Source organism: Myxine glutinosa, chromosome 2, assembly GCF_964187855.1.
Source record: "Myxine glutinosa chromosome 2, kmMyxGlut1.1, whole genome shotgun sequence".
Classification (NCBI taxonomy): domain Eukaryota; kingdom Metazoa; phylum Chordata; class Myxini; order Myxiniformes; family Myxinidae; genus Myxine; species Myxine glutinosa.
The window spans coordinates 257,344,787-257,364,426 of NC_136262.1; the positions used below are offsets into that span (position 1 = coordinate 257,344,787).

The 19,640-nt window shown below is 44.5% G+C and overlaps 1 protein-coding gene and 1 long non-coding RNA gene across 2 annotated transcripts in view; one reads left to right on the plus strand and one right to left on the minus strand.

The window, feature by feature from the left end:
• LOC137420628 (uncharacterized) overlaps positions 1 to 2,553 on the minus strand; it is a 40,391-nt gene extending 37,838 nt beyond the window's left edge. Inside the window, exon 1 of the long non-coding RNA XR_010983169.2 lies at positions 2,329 to 2,553. This is a non-coding gene — a long non-coding RNA (uncharacterized LOC137420628). The remainder of the gene's footprint in view (positions 1 to 2,328) is intronic.
• Positions 2,554 to 12,838: 10,285 nt separating this feature from the next.
• Positions 12,839 to 19,640, plus strand: part of LOC137420625 (TBC1 domain family member 12) — a 114,062-nt gene continuing 107,260 nt past the window's right edge. Inside the window, exon 1 of the mRNA XM_068105839.2 lies at positions 12,839 to 13,346. Within this exon, the coding sequence (XP_067961940.2) occupies positions 13,183 to 13,346 (164 nt within the window). The 5' untranslated portion in view covers positions 12,839 to 13,182. The remainder of the gene's footprint in view (positions 13,347 to 19,640) is intronic.

The following is a 19,640-nucleotide window of genomic DNA, read 5'->3' on the forward strand; positions in this document are numbered from 1 at the left end:
TTCATAGGCCTTGAGAATGGTTTTCTTCACTATCTCATAATCTGCACATTGGTCAATCGGTAAAGCCGAAAATATATCTTGCGCTTTAACCACCAGAACACTTTGCACTAACATGGTCCAGGATTCCACAGGCCATTTTAGCATTTGAGCCACTTTCTCAAAGTGTAAAAAAAACTTGGCTACCTCCTTTTCATTGAAGGGTGGAACCAGCCTCACATGTCTACCAACATCCCAGGTGTTCTGACTAGTTGTCGAACTAGCCGGCATGGATGCTACATCTCCCCGTTCTCTCCTTAACTCCAGCTCTTTGAATTTAATTTCCTTCTGAAGCTCCATGTCACGTTCCTTTAACTCCCTTTTGGCTCTTCTCTCCTCTGCTCTTTCCTTTTCTCTTCTTTCTTCGAGTTCCCTTTCAATTCTCCTTTCCTCTGTTCTTCTCTCCTCGAGTTCGAGTTCCTGTTCTGCTCTTTCCTTTTCTGCCTTCCTTTCCTATGCTTTTAACCTTTCCTGGCTCTGCAGTTGCATCTCCAGTTTCCGGAGCTCCACATTTTCTTGTTCCTCGGGTAACCAATCCAAGGCTACCTCTGTCCATGTGCCCTGTCCCACCAGAGCCTCTATCACCAATGTCTGCATCTCTGCTTTCTTCATATTAACTCGGACCTCCAAGTTAAAATGTCTGGCCAATATCAAGAGTTCCGATTTTTTTTAACGCTTGGAATTGTGCCTCACTAGGGGACGCCGCAAACTTTTCTGCGTCAAACACCATAGTGACTATCCGTTAGCACCTGTTAACCTTCACACGAGAAATTTCAAAAACAAATTTTGTTTTTTGAAAAATTTGGGAATGTTAGAAAACTACCAAATTTGGGAATTTTGGGAATGCTAGGGAATTCGATCCTGGACGAATGTTATTAGGGAATTTAATCCCAGACAAAGACCCAATTTCGAGCCCCCGAGCCAATTGGACGAGCCCCCAATTTCTGTTACGTGCTCCTCCCCGACCCCCTAGTCACGGTGTACCTCCGAGCCCCGAGAGGAGCCACGGCAGAAAAATGTTATTCTGTGTCAGAAATCAATAGGGAAACCACACCAATGGTTATCAACAAACAAATATTATATAAAAAATCACACAAGAATAACGGTACAATAATAATAGCAATCAAAAGTACAATCAACACATCTTATGATGGTACCATCAGCTAGGATAAGATAAATCACTGTGCTCCAAGTGAGTGAAAAAATAACATTCCCCAATGCCTCTATGGCTCAAAGGTGATCCCCTCCAGCGAGTGTCAGAGCGATATGGAATCGAAACCCGAACCCCGTTCAGATGACGGGCCCAGTCACTCTGCCAAAACAGCACAGAGGCGTAGGCGGCCGAAGCGGAGCAAAGAGTCACGTGGTCCCAAAACTGCGTAAGGCAAACTCACGGAGGAATGGGAAATCCAAAGGCGCCCTCCAGGTATGAACATTCATGGTTCACCGTCGGTGAACCGCAAATGAATCTTCAAACTCCGCGTTGCACACACACATCCCAGATAGACGTCTGAATGGTGAAAAAACTGCACGCTGTTGCAACAGCGTCTGCACGCTGTTGAAACCAAAGCGTTCAGAATCATTGGAATCTCCCGCGATGAAGCTAACTCCAAGGGCCTTTCACTCACTCACCGCAGGCAGGTTGGTGGTCTTTCCGTCTTCTACCGACTCCTCTCTGGCCTTGCCCCCCCAGCCCTCTCTGGGCTCTGTCCCCCAAATATTCCTACAGGTCGCACAAGATCTGCCTGCAACCCTCTTAAGGTTAAACTGCCAAAATCAAGACTTTCTGCTCACCTTCACTCCTTCATTCCTCTTTTCTCCCGCCTCTGGAACAATCTCCCTCACTCTCTTCAATCCCACTGCACCCTCCAGGTCTTTAAAACAGCTGTTCACCACCATCTCTTATCCTCCCCCATCCAAAACCTTGATCTTTTCTACCCCCGCTAATTTCGGTCCCCTTGTGTTTTATACCTCTCCCCCCCGCCCTGCCCCTCCCACGCCTCCTGCCCCCAAGCCCTCTCCCTCCCACACTTCTCTCTGCTCTCAAATGTTGTGGTTGTGTGCTTCCCCTTCTCTCCCCATCTTGTCTTCGGCTCCCTCTTTTTGTGTGTTTTGTTTGTCTGGTTGATTTGTTTGTGAAATAAATGTTAGCTCTTTCACGAGCCTCGATTCAGTATACAAACAAACAAACAAACAAACAAAAAAGAAAAAAAAGAAGAAAAAAGGTGACGCGAAGCAAAGACCTTTTGCGATGAGCAAAGCGCGAGTGTCAAAATGGCCAAAGGCTCGTACTTGAGTCGCAACGACCCGGCGATGATTCTTCAGTATCCCAACGCCAAACCTGACCACGCAGGTTTATCAATCCCAGCGATAACACCTATCGCAGGAATTCCTTTCAAGGAAACTCAAAGTTCACTCGTGACTTTCGTTCGACAACGCTCGCTCCGGAGCTTGAAGCGACCAGCTTCTTGTCCGACTTTTTGCTCCGCCTTCCTTTCTCTCTCCTCTTCCTCGTCTTCCGGCTCCCGATCCGGCTTCCTGTCTCTTTTTAACATTAACGCTTTTATCCTTTGCAAACAGTTCATGAACAATAAACCTTTTGAAGAAAATAATAGTACATAGAATCAGAAATATTTCAAGTGGATGAAAACCACAACACCGGAAGTGACGAATCCGTAACAACACACACAACTTCTCTGCCAAGTTTTGTCCAAATCCGTCCACATTTTTTTCCAATATCGTGTTGTGTATTGGTTTTGCCCTGTAACTCAATGGTAAAGAATTACTTATAAATTAAATAAATCTAGTATCCGAATCCATATTCAGATCTTCACCAAAATCGTATCGATTAGTTCTTGTCATACACTCAATTTGTCCACCACGTTTTGTCCAAAACCGTCCACAACTTTTTGAGATATTGTGTTATGTATAGTTTTTGGCCCTATCTCCCAATGGTGAAGAATCACTTAAAAAATACTACTAGCCGGATCCGAATCCGGATCTTCACCAAAATCGAATCATTTCGTCCATGTCGCATACACTACCACTCTGCCAAATTTTGTTTGAATCCGTCCACAACCTTTTGAGATATCCTGTTCACATGCAGGGGTGATAACATAACCTCCATCCACCTTCGGTGGCGGAAGTGGCAACAACCGCTTTACAGTTTAACCACTATTTGTTACCAAGAATTGTCTGGCCATAAACGTTGCCATATTAGTGATGGCCGAGGGGTTGTGAACATCATAAAACCCCTTCTTCCAATTCTCAGCTTCAGTAGATGAAATGATGAAAGACAAAACGTTTTTTAAACATTTGGAGACTTAACATTTTATCGAGAGACAATGAATAACCTGCACCATCTTTGTATTAACTTGTAAAACGTAAATACATTCTTTTGAAATAGCTTTAGGATTAGTCATTACCAGGCTTGCCAAAAAGGATTACAGATGAGAAAAACTAGAAGGGCACTCAGTGGAGCGCATACCTCCACCAGGTGAACAGTTTACGTTTTGTGTCCCACTAATAGGTCGGATCTGGATTCAGACCTGAACCAGAATCGAATCAGCTTGTTCTTGTCTCCTTACCAACTCATACACTAAGTTTCATCACAACCCGTCCACAACTTTTTGAAATACCATGTTGTATATAGTTTTTGGCTCTCAATGGTGAAAAATCTCTTTTTAAAATCTGCATCTGGATCTTCAGCAAAATCTCATCAATTCGTCCTTGTCACACACACAACCTCTCCACCAAATTTCGTCCAAATCCGTCCACAACTTTTTGAGATATCCCGCTGTGTATCGTTTTTGGCCCTATCTCCCAATGGTGAATAAATCACTTAAAAATTTAAATAATTCTCATATCCGAAACCATATTCAGATATTCACCAAAATCTCATCAATTCGTCCTTGTGACACACACAACCTCTCCACCAAGTTTCGTTCAAATCCGTCTATAACTTTTTGAGATTTCCCGCTATGTTTCGTTTTTGGCCCCATCTCCCAATGGTAAATAAATCACTTTAAAAATTAAATAATTCTCATATCCGAAACCATATTCAGATATTCACCACAATCTCATCAATTCGTCCTTGTGACGCACACATCCTCTCCACCACGTTTCGTTCAAATCCGTCTATAACTTTTTGAGATATCCCGCTATGTATCTTTTTGGCCCGATCTCCCAATGGTGAATAAATCACTTTAAAAATTAAATAATTCTCATATCCGAATCCATATTCAGATCTTCACCAAAATCTCATCAATTCGCCCTTGTGACACACACATCCTCTCCACCAAGTTTCGTCCAAATCCGTCTATAACTTTTTGAGATATCCCGCTATGTATCGTTTTTGGCCCTGTCTCTCATTGGTGAAGAATTACTTAAAAAATTAAATAAATCTCATATCCGAATCCATATTCAGATCTTCACCAAAATCTCATCAATTCGTCCTTGTCACACATACAACCTTTCCACCAAGTTTCGTCCAAATCCGTCTATAACTTTTTGAGATATCCCGCTATGTTTCGTTTTTGGCCCCATCTCCCAATGGTGAATAAATGACTTTAAAAATTAAATAATTCTCATATCCGAAACCATATTCAGATATTCACCACAATCTCATCAATTCGTCCTTGTGACACACACAACCTCTCCACCATGTTTCGTTCAAATCCGTCTATAACTTTTTGAGATATCCCGCTATGTTTCGTTTTTGGCCCCATCTCCCAATGGTGAATAAATGACTTTAAAAATTAAATAATTCTCATATCCGAAACCATATTCAGATATTCACCACAATCTCATCAATTCGCCCTTGTGACACACACATCCTCTCCACCAAGTTTCGTCCAAATCCGTCTATAACTTTTTGAGATATCCCGCTATGTTTCGTTTTTGGCCCCATCTCCCAATGGTGAATAAATGACTTTAAAAATTAAATAATTCTCATATCCGAAACCATATTCAGATATTCACCACAATCTCATCAATTCGCCCTTGTGACACACACATCCTCTCCACCAAGTTTCGTCCAAATCCGTCTATAACTTTTTGAGATATCCCGCTATGTTTCGTTTTTGGCCCCATCTCCCAATGGTGAATAAATGACTTTAAAAATTAAATAATTCTCATATCCGAATCCATATTCAGATATTCACCACAATCTCATCAATTCGTCCTTGTGACACACACAACCTCTCCACCATGTTTCGTTCAAATCCGTCTATAACTTTTTGAGATATCCCGCTATGTTTCGTTTTTGGCCCCATCTCCCAATGGTGAATAAATGACTTTAAAAATTAAATAATTCTCATATCCGAAACCATATTCAGATATTCACCACAATCTCATCAATTCGCCCTTGTGACACACACATCCTCTCCACCAAGTTTCGTCCAAATCCGTCTATAACTTTTTGAGATATCCCGCTATGTATCGTTTTTGGCCCTGTCTCTCATTGGTGAAGAATTACTTTAAAAATTAAATAAATCTCATATCCGAATCCATATTCAGATCTTCACCAAAATCTCATCAATTCGCCCTTGTGACACACACATCCTCTCCACCAAGTTTCGTCCAAATCCGTCTATAACGTTTTGAGATATCCCGCAATGTATATATATTTTTGGCTCTATCTCCCAATGGTGAAGAATTACTTTAAAATTTCTGGTAGCCGGATCTGAATCTGGATCTTCACCAAAATCGAATCATTTCGTTGTTGTCACACATGTTACATCTCTGCCAAATTTCGTCCGAATCCGTCCACAACGTTTTGAGATATTTTGTTCACAAACGGACTGACAGACAAACAGGGGTGAAAACATCACCTCCATCTACCTTTGGCGGCGGAGGAAATCCGATTATTAATTTGCAATTTGTCACTGGCTTTGACGCCAATACATGTTTTTATTGTTTGGTCCATATATTACATACATGTAATATATGTAAGTAATATTACATATATGGACCAAACTGTTTCAAACGGAGCACCTTGCCACCATGAGACCATTTAAATTTCATCGGATGTGGTAATAAATGTGAATGGCTGCTCCCTGCGTACCGGCTCGATGACAGAAGACGCCATTTGCATTTTTGCCCTATCGAATCCCAGACGGACAACTTGTTTGTAATAATAAAATGACAGACCAAGTCATCAGAAATGGCAGACGCATCAAGGATGGACCAGCAGACAAATACCTTTCTCTCAATACATTGTGTTTGTAAGTTGTAAGTTGTAAGTTGTATATGTCTCTGATTCTGATATACCATGCCTCTATCCGAGGGACGGAGCGAAACACTAAGATTACAGTTTATACCTGGGTCGGGATTCGAACCCAGGCTAGGTGGTTTAGACGCAGGTGAAAGACGGACTACCCCCGGCTTAACTCCTGCCAGCCAAGGAGTTCAGGTATAAATTAATTAAAATAATGATTGGACAGGTAAACCTTATCTACATATGAACCAATACTGATGTATCTTTCATGATGTATATTGATGTGGGAATGTATATGGGAGATGTACGAGCATGGAACATTGCCGAAGGTACACAAAAATTGCGTCACCCCATTCCCCCATGCCCCCCCCCCCCGATGATTGCACACACACACACACACACACACACACACACACACACACACACACACACACACACACACACACACACACACACACACACACACACACACACACACACACACAGTGTTTTACTGTGAGTAAGCTTACACATACAATTCTGACAACTCAACAAAATGCCTCCCACTCCCCCTCCCAACTCTGTCCCATATTTGACCTCCCCACTCCCCCTTACAACTCCCTCCCAACTCCCCCCCCCCTCCCCACTCTCGCCCCCTCCCAACTCCTGTCCCACCTTTTCTCCCCCTCCCACCAACCTCAAGTCCTCACCCTTCCAATTCCAGCCCGAAGGCATCAAACTCCTCTCCACATTTATGACTTCAAACCCCCACTGCCCAAAACGTCCTCAACCACCCCCTTCCCCCTTTCCAACTTTACACTCACCCTCATCCCCACCCCCTTCCCCTCCCAACTCCCTAAATCCCGGGTCGATTGCTGAATGATCGACCGAATCCCGGTCGATTGCTGAATTAAACCAGGGGGGTTGACTCACCCTGTCATCCTTCCCAGGTTGGCAAATTGAGTACCAGTTCACTGGTAATTCCCTGTGTGTCACAAGAGTCAACCAACAGGGTTGGCGGCAGGAAGAGCATCCGGCCATAAAACATTGCTTCAAAAAGGGGACCACGGTCCCTGAAAAAGGCCAAGTCCTCCTCTGCAGGGAAAAATGGGCTCCAAAGGTGTTTTTTTATTATGTACATTCCTGTCGTTGTAATTTTGATTTGATAAACTTTGTATTATAACTCCATAACTCGTGTTGTGTTGTACATACATGTATATCTACATGTAAGTGATATTAATGTTTTCAGAGAAGAGGACTTTGAGGAGGGGAAATGGAGACACAATGTACCAATCCCAATTACTACAATTTTAATTAACTCATACCCTAGTTAACTCGTACCCAAAAGAAAATAGACCTATTTAATTTTTTAGCTCACATGGAACGTTGTTCCGGGGAGCTTATTGGATGGTGTGTCGTCCATCGGTCCGAAAACACTTGCACCTTGCAACACTTGCAACTTGCAACGAAATCACAACTGGATATGCAGGGTCGAATTCTTCGTATTGCCTTCATTTATCATACAAAATGCACGTTCACCCATTGGCATGCGTCAGGAAAGAGGAAAATAATCAGCCATGTCTTTTGGTGTACTGGTCATATGGATTGTAATGTATAATATCGTCATATTGTTGTGCCACAGCTTCCACTTCCCTTCTTCCTCCCACGTTTTATAGCCGAATCCGTGTTTGGTCGTCGCCTCAAGTAAATCCGTTCTGGTCCATCCGCGGTCCCTGGTCTTAACCGAAGGGTCCGCGCGACAATATACAGTGCCTTCAGAAAGTATTCACACCCTTTGACTTTGTCACATTTTTTTTTTTTTTTAAGGAAAAAAATTAGGATATCTTCTACCCGAAACGGCTAAGTGAAAAAAATTGAAACTTAGCATATGTCATCCACTCTCCATGGGGTATATATGGTGGTCACTATGACATCATCAATGAAGTGGCGTTCCATCCAAATAATTGGTTGAATCAAAATCCTTATCCTAAAAATCTGAAACTTCATATATTGCATTTATGACCCGATGTGAGTGGATAATTGTCCCCCGTCGCACCGCGGAGAGAAAGGGGGACTATGGTTTTCCCCTCCGTCCGTGTGTCCGTGCGTGCGTATGTATGCGAAGGACCGAATTCTAATTTGGTGGGTGGGTGCAACCCACGTCAAAATCCAAGATGGCCGCCGCCCATGTATGTCTGATGCCATGTATGTCTGAACCTTGTGAGCGGAATATCTTGAAAAATAAGCGAAGTACCAACTTCTAATCTGGTGTGTGGGTGTATCTCGGCATAAGGAAGAACGCTATTGAAAATTGGGTCGCCAAGTCAAAATCCAAGATGGCCACCGCCATGTATGTCTGAACCTTGTGAGTGGAATATCTTTAAAAATAAGCGAAGTACCAACTTCTAATCTGGTGTGTGGGTGTATCTCGGCATAAGGAAGAACGCCATTGAAAATTGGGTCACCACGTCAAAATCCAAGATGGCAGCCACCATATATATGTCTGCACCTTGTAAGCGAAATATCTTGAAAAATAAACGAACTACTAACTTCTAATCTGGTGTGTGGGTGTATCTAGGTATTACGAAGAACGCTATTGAAAATTGGGTCGCCACGTCAAAATCCAAGATGGCCGCCTTGCGTCTTCCACTTTGTCAACTCACATCACTTCACCGACGTGGGACCAAGGCGTAACGCTTGTTTAAATTATGACATCTGCAGTCACGTGGTCTGTGGCCATATTGGATTGAAAATGAAAAATCTTCTTCAGAACTGCTTAGCAGATCGATGCGAAACTTCATGCATGTGATCCAGTGGCCATGGGGAATATAGTTTGAATTTTTTGTCACATTCATTGACACAATTTAGCCTTAATATGCAAAAAAATGGTCGTTAAATATTCTACTAGTCATTAATTAATCAATAAAGATGCTGATAAGGGCAATGTGTGTGACGTAATAGTGTGCATGAATGATATGGTTGTATGGACCATAATAGTTGCGTGTTCGTTAATGATGGTATTTTTGTTCAGAATGAGTGCGTGAGGCGAGAGTACACGCTCGACCGAGTGCCTTTCTCGTTCATTCATTCATACATTTTGATTACTGTTTGTTGCTGCAGGTTTGTTGGCAGAGCAGCTGAGCTGTTGTTGTCCTGACCATTGCAGGCTAGGGCAAGAAGTTGTAATTTGTTCAGGATGCCGGTGACAACTCATCTCATCTATCCGATCAATAAAGACATTGTGTGATCTTTTATGTCCAATGTTGGCAGAGGGCCGAATCTCTATTCGATCCGAGGCCCAAGCTCTATCCGATCCGAGGCCCAAGCTCTATCCGATCCGAGGCCCAACCTATATCCGATCCGAGGCCCAACCTATATCCGATCCGAGGCCCAACCTCTATCCGATCCGAGGCCCAACCTCTATCCGATCCGAGGCCCAACCTCTATCCGATCCGAGGCCCAACCTCTATCCGATCCGAGGCCCAACCTCTATCCGATCCGAGGCCCAACCTCTATCCGATCCGAGGCCCAACCTCTATCCGATCCGAGGCCCAACCTCTATCCGATCCGAGGCCCAACCTCTATCCGATCCGAGGCCCAGCCTCTATCCGATCCGAGGCCCAGCCTCTATCCGATCCGAGGCCCAGCCTCGATCCGATCCCAGGCCCAGCCTCTCTCCGATCCGAGGCCCAAGCTCTATCCGATCCGAGGCCCAAGCTCTATCCGATCCGAGGCCCAGCCTCTCTCCGATCCGAGGCCCAGCCTCTATCCGATCCGAGGCCCAACCTCTATCCGATCCGAGGCCCAACCTCTATCCGATCCGAGGCCCAACCTCCATCCGATCCGAGGCCCAACCTCTATCCGATCCGAGGCCCAACCTCTATCCGATCCGAGGCCCAACCTCTATCCGATCCGAGGCCCAGCCTCTATCCGATCCGAGGCCCAACCTCTATCCGATCAGAGGCCCAACCTCTATCCGATCCGAGGCCCAACCTCTATCCGATCCGAGGCCCAACCTCTATCCGATCCGAGGCCCAACCTCTATCCGATCCGAGGCCCAACCTCTATCCGATCCGAGGCCCAACCTCTATCCGATCCGAGGCCCAACCACTATCCGATCCGAGGCCCAACCTCTATCCGATCCGAGGCCCAGCCTCTATCCGATCCGAGGCCCAACCTCTATCCGATCCGAGGCCCAGCCTCTCTCCGATCCGAGGCCCAGCCTCTATCCGATCCGAGGCCCAAGCTCTATCCGATCCGAGGCCCAGCCTCTCTCCGATCCGAGGCCCAACCTCTATTCGATCCGAGGCCCAACCTCTATCCGATCCGAGGCCCAACCTCTATACGATCCGAGGCCCAACCTCTATCCGATCCGAGGCCCAACCTCTATCCGATCCGAGGCCCAAGCTCTATCCGATCCGAGGCCCAAGCTCTATCCGATCCGAGGCCCAGCCTCTCTCCGATCCGAGGCCCAGCCTCTATCCGATCCGAGGCCCAACCTCTATCCGATCCGAGGCCCAACCTCTATCCGATCCGAGGCCCAAGCTCTATCCGATCCGAGGCCCAGCCTCTCTCCGATCTGAGGCCCAACCTCTATTCGATCCGAGGCCCAACCTCTATCCGATCCGAGGCCCAACCTCTATACGATCCGAGGCCCAACCTCTATCCGATCCGAGGCCCAACCTCTATCCGATCCGAGGCCCAACCTCTATCCGATCCGAGGCCCAACCTCTATCCGATCCGAGGCCCAACCTCTATCCGATCCGAGGCCCAACCTCTATCCGATCCGAGGCCCAACCTCTATCCGATCCGAGGCCCAACCTCTATCCGATCCGAGGCCCAACCACTATCCGATCCGAGGCCCAAGCTCTATCCGATCCGAGGCCCAGCCTCTCTCCGATCCTAGGCCCAGCCTCTATCCGATCCGAGGCCCAACCTCTATCCGATCCGAGGCCCAACCTCTATCCGATCCGAGGCCCAACCTCTATCCGATCCGAGGCCCAACCTCTATCCGATCCGAGGCCCAAGCTCTATCCGATCCGAGGCCCAGCCTCTCTCCGATCCTAGGCCCAGCTTCTATCCGATCCGAGGCCCAACCTCTATCCGATCCGAGGCCCAACCTCTATCCCTGCATAATGTGAAACAGCAGGGTGACCGTTTCTCGCTGGGTTGCGATTCAAATCCAAATTAGACAACCTCAATGCTGGTGTGCATACCTCTAAGTTATCCGTTAATTTTTCGAATCAACGATGAGCAAGTTGTTCATTATGCCAGAGGGACAGCTTCCCATTCCACTGTTGCAGTAACAACAAATTAAATATCTTATCTTCTCCCCAAACTATCATTTATCTGCATGCTCATCCCATTGTACATTGCTCACTAAGTTTCCTACTTTCTCTGTATGTATGTATATATATATATATATATATATATATATTAATGGTCAATTGGTCACCACCAACAACCCACTCTTTAATGTAACACTACTCTCTCCCATCCGTATCCTACAAGTCACTAAGTTAGTCCCCTATATTAATGTCTCTATCCTCTCCTCACACTATAAAATCAATCTCGATTGTCTTCATAATTCCATATCTTAACTTCCTACCTGTACCATACCCATATCCCAAATCCTAATCTCATCACCACCGTTCCCCATTCCGTCCTCCTCCTCATTCCCCTCCTTTTGGACCTTCTCCAGCTCCACCTCCACCTCCTCCTCCTCCAGCTGCAGTCCCTCTTTCTCCCCAGCCTCCAACCCCTCCTCCCCCTTCTCCCCCTTCTCAAGCTCCTCCTCCTCCCCTTCCTCCCCAGTTTCTCTTTCTCCTCCTCCTCCTCTTCCAGTTCCTCTTTCCCATCTTCCTCCTCTTCCAGTTCCTCTTTCCCATCCTCCTCCTCCTCTAGTTCCTCTTTCCCATCCTCCTCCTACTCCTTTAGTTCCTCCTTCTTCCCCTCCTCCATCTCCTCCTCTTCTGCCAGTTCCTCTTTCCCATCCTCCTCCTCCTCTAGTTCCTCTTTCTCATCCTTCTCCTCCTCTAGTTCCTCCTTCTTCCCCTCCTCCATCTCCTCCTCCTCCTCCCCCACCTTCCCTTCCTTCCCCACCTCCTCCAGTTCCTCCCCTTCTTTCTCCTCCTCCTCATACCTCTTTCTCCAGATCCTCCACCTCTTCTTCCCTCCTCCTCCTCCTCTTCGTCCATCCCCTCCTCCATCTCCTCCACCTCCCACACCTCCGGTTCCTCCCCAGCCTCCTCTTCCTTCCCCTCCTCCTGCCCCTTCTCTTCCTCCTCCTCCTCCTGCCCCTTCTCTTCCTCCTTAGCCTCCCCCTCCAGTTCCTCCCCTTCTTCTTTCTCCTCCTCCTCTCGTACCTCTTTCTCCTTCTCCTCTTCCTCTTCCTCTTCCTCCTAGGCAACTCCATACTCCCCTCAGCCCACATCATCATGCCGCTTCCTTTATTCCGCTTCCGTTCCCGTTCCCCAGTCCCCACCACCACCAGGCACCCACCCAACAGCCCCTAATATTTACATTTTTTTCGCCACGCCTACCAACTATTCCCCGCCCACAATCTGTATTCTAGCTCCTCCCTCCCGTCCCATCCCACCGCCCATCGGGATTCAGTCATGGCGCGTCGTTTCCTCACCCGGACGCTGCAGTGTACATTTCCGGCCGCGCTCTCTCACCGTCGGTCTCGATCGGTCCGGCAGCTCTTGTGATGCGAGCAGCGCAGCCTGTAGTGGTGCAGATGTGGCGGAGGAAGCCGACGGAGAGCTATTTCGCGGGCGCCATGGCTGACCGGGCGGCAGGGTCGGCGCTGCGCCGCGCAAGAGCCTGAAGAGAAAACATTTCGTTTCATTTCTAGGACGAGGAGAATCCAAATAATCACAACAATAACTCTTATTATTTGCATTCGTTATCGTCGTCGCTTTTGCCAGCAGGAAACGGTCCGTTTGAGCATGGAGGTGTCCGGGGCCGAGGACGAGCTGCTCGGATTGACCGGATTGGCCCGGAAGGCCGTGGACGGACTTCCCCGGGACAGCGAGAGCTTCGTGTCCCAGGACTCAGGTGTTACTCACCTGGAGGGCGTGCAGGGAGGCTTCGTGCAGCTCAACGGTGTCCGGTGAGGCACGTCATCCTCCACTATAATCGTTACGTCTTTTGTCGATAACCGCTTGATCCGCTTACAATTACATGACACATGTCTATAGTTTCATGTTTTACACGTCACTCACCAATAATGTGACGTTATCGATGCTCTTTGCGTATACAGACCACAGTTGTCATGTTGATCGATTATCATGACTTCGATAACGGCCGCGATTATTCCCGCTCCGCCAGGGAACGCTTTCGGAACAAGTCTTTCACGAACCGGCTGCCCAGGCTTGACGTTTCAGTTCAGTTTATTTTATTTTCATTCTTAAATCGATCAAACTTTTATAAAAACAAGAAACATTCATGTGATCATATTATGAGAGCAGTGGAGGAACCTGAATGAAAACATGGCTTGGCAAATTTCAGGACCCCATGACAATGGATAACCTGGTGTTGGTTTAACGGTTAAGGTGGCTGGTTTAACGATTCAGGTGGCTGGTTTAACGATTCAGGTGGCTGGTTTAACGATTCAGGTGGCTGATTTAACGATTCAGGTGGCTGGTTTAACATCGCAATGTCCTGAGTTCAAGCCCCTGTCAAGCCGTTGAATTAACACCAGGTGGGCTGACAGCCTGTCATCCTTCCGAGGTCGACAAAATGAACGAGTTATTCGAGTGTCCTGCGTCGGCAGCCCTATGTATCTGAAGATGTAAAAATGAGTGGTCATCATCATCACCATCAGCATAATCATCATCATAATCATCATCATAATCATCATTATCACCATCATCATCTCCATCAGTATCATAATCATCACCATCATCATCACCATCATTATCATTGTCAGCATCATCAGCATCTCCATCAGTATCATAATCATCATCACCATTATCATTAGCATCATCATCTCAATCATCATCATCTCCATCCATATCATAATCATCACCATCATCATTATCACCATCATCATCATCCTCATTATTACCATCATCTCCATCAGTATCATAATCATCACAATCATCACCATCATCGTCACCATCATCATTATCATTGTCATCAGCATCTCAATCATCTCCATCACCATCATCATCATCTCCATCATTATCACCATCATCATTATCACCATCGTCATTATCATCATTGTCATCATTGTCATCACCATCATCATCTCCATCATTATCATCATCATCACCACCACCATCATCATCATCATTATCATCTCCAGCATTATCATCATCATCATCATCACCATCATTATCATCATCATCATCATCACTATCACTATCATCGTCATCACTATCATCATGACAATGGATTGTGATGCAAAATATGAACAAACAGAAATAAGGAAGTATTTTAGAAACAAGATATGTGTAATGAGAATAACAAGCAGGTGGACAAGATAAATCTAAAACAGAGAGGAACACAAATGGGGGATGGGGGATGGGGGTGGTTCGAGGACAAATCAGCTGCTTTGGAATGGTTTGTATTTGTATTAGCCTCACAATATCGCTCATTACTCATTTATTACCAGTGATTGTATCAATTAATTGTACACTTCGCTAATAATCAACTTTGGACATTGTGTTTCAAGCTATTTACACGAAGCTCATTTCAAGGGAATTCCATAACTTTGCTCCAGTATAAATAATAGTTTTCTTTGTAAAGGAAGTTCTTGTTGGTTGTAAATATTACATACATATTACATACATAGTACATACATAGTACATACATAGTACATACATAGTACATACATAGTACATACATAGCACATACATAGTACATACATAGTACATACATAGTACATACATATTACATACATAGTACATACATATTACATACATAGTACATACATATTACATACATAGTACATACATAGTACATACATAGTACATACATAGCACATACATAGTACATACATAGTACATACATAGTACATACATATTGCATACATAGTACATACATAGTACATACATATTACATACATAGTACATACATAGTACATACATATTGCATACATAGTACATACATAGTACATACATAGTACATACATAGTACATACATATTACATACATAGTACATACATAGTACATACATAGTACATACATAGTACATACCAGCTTATTTTGTTGGGTAATTATCGATGATTTCATTTTAAACAAAAATTTGAGCAAGTTTCTGGGATATCTCATTTCAATTCAACCGGAACATTAGTACGTTACCGAACCCCAAATAAACAAGCGTTACGCCTAGGTCCCCCATCGGTGAAGTGATGCGAGTTGACAAAGTGGAAGACGCAAGGCGACCATCTTGCATTCTGACGTGGCGACCCAATTTTCAATAGCGTTCTCCCTTATGCGTAGATACACCCACACACCAGATTAGAACTTGGTACTTCGCTTACGCACGCACGTACACACGCACGCACGGACGGAGGGGATAATGTAATGTGTAATAATGTAATAATTACAATAATGTGTAATTCTTCGATTTTCAGAACCTTACTAGTACCGACTGCAAAGCCGCAATGAGCCGGCGAAGCCAAAACCTCTTGCCACTATTTTACCCATCACCATGGCATCAGTAGGTTAGGTAGTTGGTAGTAGGTAGGTAGGTAGTTGGTAGTAGGTAGGTAGTTGGTAGTAGGTATGTGTAGTAGGTACCGTACCTGGTAAGACTTGGTAAAAGAGAACAGCAGACAGTCCTCCCCAATACCTGCATACCTCTTGCCACTATTTTACCCATCACCATGGCATCAGTAGGTTAGGTAGTTGGTAGTAGGTAGGTAGGTAGTTGGTAGTAGGTAGGTAGTTGGCAGTAGGTAGGTGTAGTAGGTACCATACCTGGTAAGACTTGGTAAAAGAGAAGAGCAGACAGTCCTCCCCGATGGCAATACCTGCATACAATACAATAAATGTCACAAGAAGCTTAAGGAAGTAACTATACGATGTGCTAGCTTAAGGCCTATTTTTAACTGGGCTTAACATACGTTTTCACAGTAAGTGTGTAGTCTTCTAACTTCAGTCGCTGTCAGGCGCCAGGGCTGGTTCTCTGACTCTCCGGGCACGGCGGCTTCGTCCACCAGAAGACGTTAGCTTGCAGTGATTAATTCGGTGAATTCCATCTCAACTTCGGATATTTCCGGCCGTGAAAAACTATCCGTATTTCTAAACTAAATATGTAAACCGCTTATACCATATTTCTGGCCGTGAAAAACTATCCCGTACGGCCGCGAGATTTCTAAAAAATAATTCTTCGTCAATTTTAGAATATTTGACGCTGTTTTCACCGTCCGAAACGCGTAATAATATTTTTTCAAATGCTCGAATCTCATTGGTTCTGGTCTTTGATGACGATTTTCGTTGAAGATAACGAGGTTGGTCTTAACGTATTTTAATTACTAATGAGAGGTTTCATGAGATTATGAATCAAAGAATGACGGGTGAAACAAGCTCCTATTGAACTTTTTCGCAATTGTTTTATGCAAACTTCCACATCCGGTCGATGGCTGTCTCCAGCACTCCATCCAGTGAGCGATTTCATTTTAGACATATTTTTGCAAATGCTCGACTCTCATTGGGTCCGGTGTTTGGTGACGCGTTTTGTTGAAGATAACCAGGCCTGTGCGGGCCGATGTTGGTCTTAAATTATTTTATTAATACACCTGAGGTGCATAAGATTGTGAATCAAACGACGACGGGTGAAAGAAACTCCTAATGAACGTTTTAAATTTGTTATGCATACTTCCGCCCACGCAAGATGGCTGCGCCCACTGCGCTTCGGATTCTCGAGCCAAGGCATAATCAGGTTTTCAACATAATACGTACTCGTTTATTGACAACACCGGCTTCGCCGGCTATTAATCATATAAAGGAATAACTGTCATTGTGGTGTTTCACATGCAGGTTGATTCATCAATGTGTGTGCCGTCCTTCGGATGGATGTTAAACAGGGCGCCCCGTATGACATTAGTCTGTGTACGTTAAAGATCCCACGGTGTCCTTCGCGACGGGTAGGTGAGCTATCACCGGCACCCTGTCCAAATTCCTGCCTTAACTCGCAGTGTCGGAGTGGCAAACCCAACCAGGATTGCGTTCCCTAACCATTGAAACCGACTCGGCAGTCGTATGCGCTTGACGGCGCGAGAGAGAGATTGAGACAGATCCAAGGATAGAGACAGAGACAGATACAAGGATAGAGATTGAGACAGACACAAGGATAGAGATTGAGACAGACACAAGGATAGAGATTGAGACAGACACAAGGTTAGAGATTGAGACAGATCCAAGGATAGAGATTGAGACATATACAAGGATAGAGATTGAGACAGATACAAGGATAGAGATTGAGACAGATACAAGGATAGGGATAGAGACAGATACAAGGATAGAGATAGAGACAGATACAAGGATAGAGATTGAGACAGATACAGAGATTGAGACAGACACAAGGTTAGAGATTGAGACAGATCCAAGGATAGAGACAGAGACAGATCCAAGGATAGAGATTGAGACATATACAAGGATAGAGATTGAGACAGATACAAGGATAGAGATTGAGACAGATACAAGGATAGGGATAGAGACAGATACAAGGATAGAGATAGAGACAGATACAAGGATAGAGATTGAGACAGATACAAGGATAGAGATTGAGACAGATACAAGGATAGAGATTGAGACAGACACAAGGATAGAGATTGAGACAGACACAAGGATAGAGATTGAGACAGACACAAGGATAGAGATTGAGACAGATACAAGGATAGAGATTGAGACAGATACAAGGATAGAGATAGAGACAGACACAAGGATAGAGATTGAGACAGATACAAGGATAGAGATAGAGACAGACACAAGGATAGAGATTGAGACAGATACAAGGATAGAGATTGAGACATATACAAGGATAGAGATAGAGACAGATACAGAGATTGAGACAGATACAGAGATTGAGACAGATACAGAGATTGAGACAGATACAGAGATTGAGACAGATACAAGGATAGAGATAGAGACAGATACAAGGATAGAGATTGAGACATATACAAGGATAGAGATTGAGACAGATACAAGGATAGAGATTGAGACATATACAAGGATAGAGATTGAGACAGATACAGAGATTGAGACAGATACAGAGATTGAGACATATACAAGGATAGAGATAGAGACAGATACAGAGATTGAGACAGATACAAGGATAGAGATTGAGACAGATACAAGGATAGAGATTGAGACAGATACAAGGATAGAGATCGAGACAGATACAAGGATAGAGATAGAAACAGATACAAGGATAGAGATTGAGACAGATACAAGGATAGAGATAGAGATAGAGACAGATACAAGGATAGAGATTGAGACAGATACAAGGATAGAGATAGAGACAGATCCAAGGATAGAGATTGAGACATATACAAGGATAGAGATTGAGACAGATACAAGGATAGAGATTGAGACAGATACAAGGATAGGGATAGAGACAGATACAAGGATAGAGATAGAGACAGATACAAGGATAGAGATTGAGACAGATACAAGGATAGAGATTGAGACAGATACAAGGATAGAGATTGAGACAGACACAAGGATAGAGATTGAGACAGACACAAGGATAGAGATTGAGACAGACACAAGGATAGAGATTGAGACAGATACAAGGATAGAGATTGAGACAGATACAAGGATAGAGATAGAGACAGACACAAGGATAGAGATTGAGACAGATACAAGGATAGAGATAGAGACAGACACAAGGATAGAGATTGAGACAGATACAAGGATAGAGATTGAGACATATACAAGGATAGAGATAGAGACAGATACAGAGATTGAGACAGATACAGAGATTGAGACAGATACAGAGATTGAGACAGATACAGAGATTGAGACAGATACAAGGATAGAGATAGAGACAGATACAAGGATAGAGATTGAGACAGATACAAGGATAGAGATTGAGACATATACAAGGATAGAGATTGAGACAGATACAGAGATTGAGACAGATACAGAGATTGAGACATATACAAGGATAGAGATAGAGACAGATACAGAGATTGAGACAGATACAAGGATAGAGATTGAGACAGATACAAGGATAGAGATTGAGACAGATACAAGGATAGAGATCGAGACAGATACAAGGATAGAGATAGAAACAGATACAAGGATAGAGATTGAGACAGATACAAGGATAGAGATAGAGATAGAGACAGATACAAGGATAGAGATTGAGACAGATACAAGGATAGAGATAGAGACAGATACAGAGATTGAGACAGATACAGACAGAGAGAGATAGAGACAGAGTATTTTTG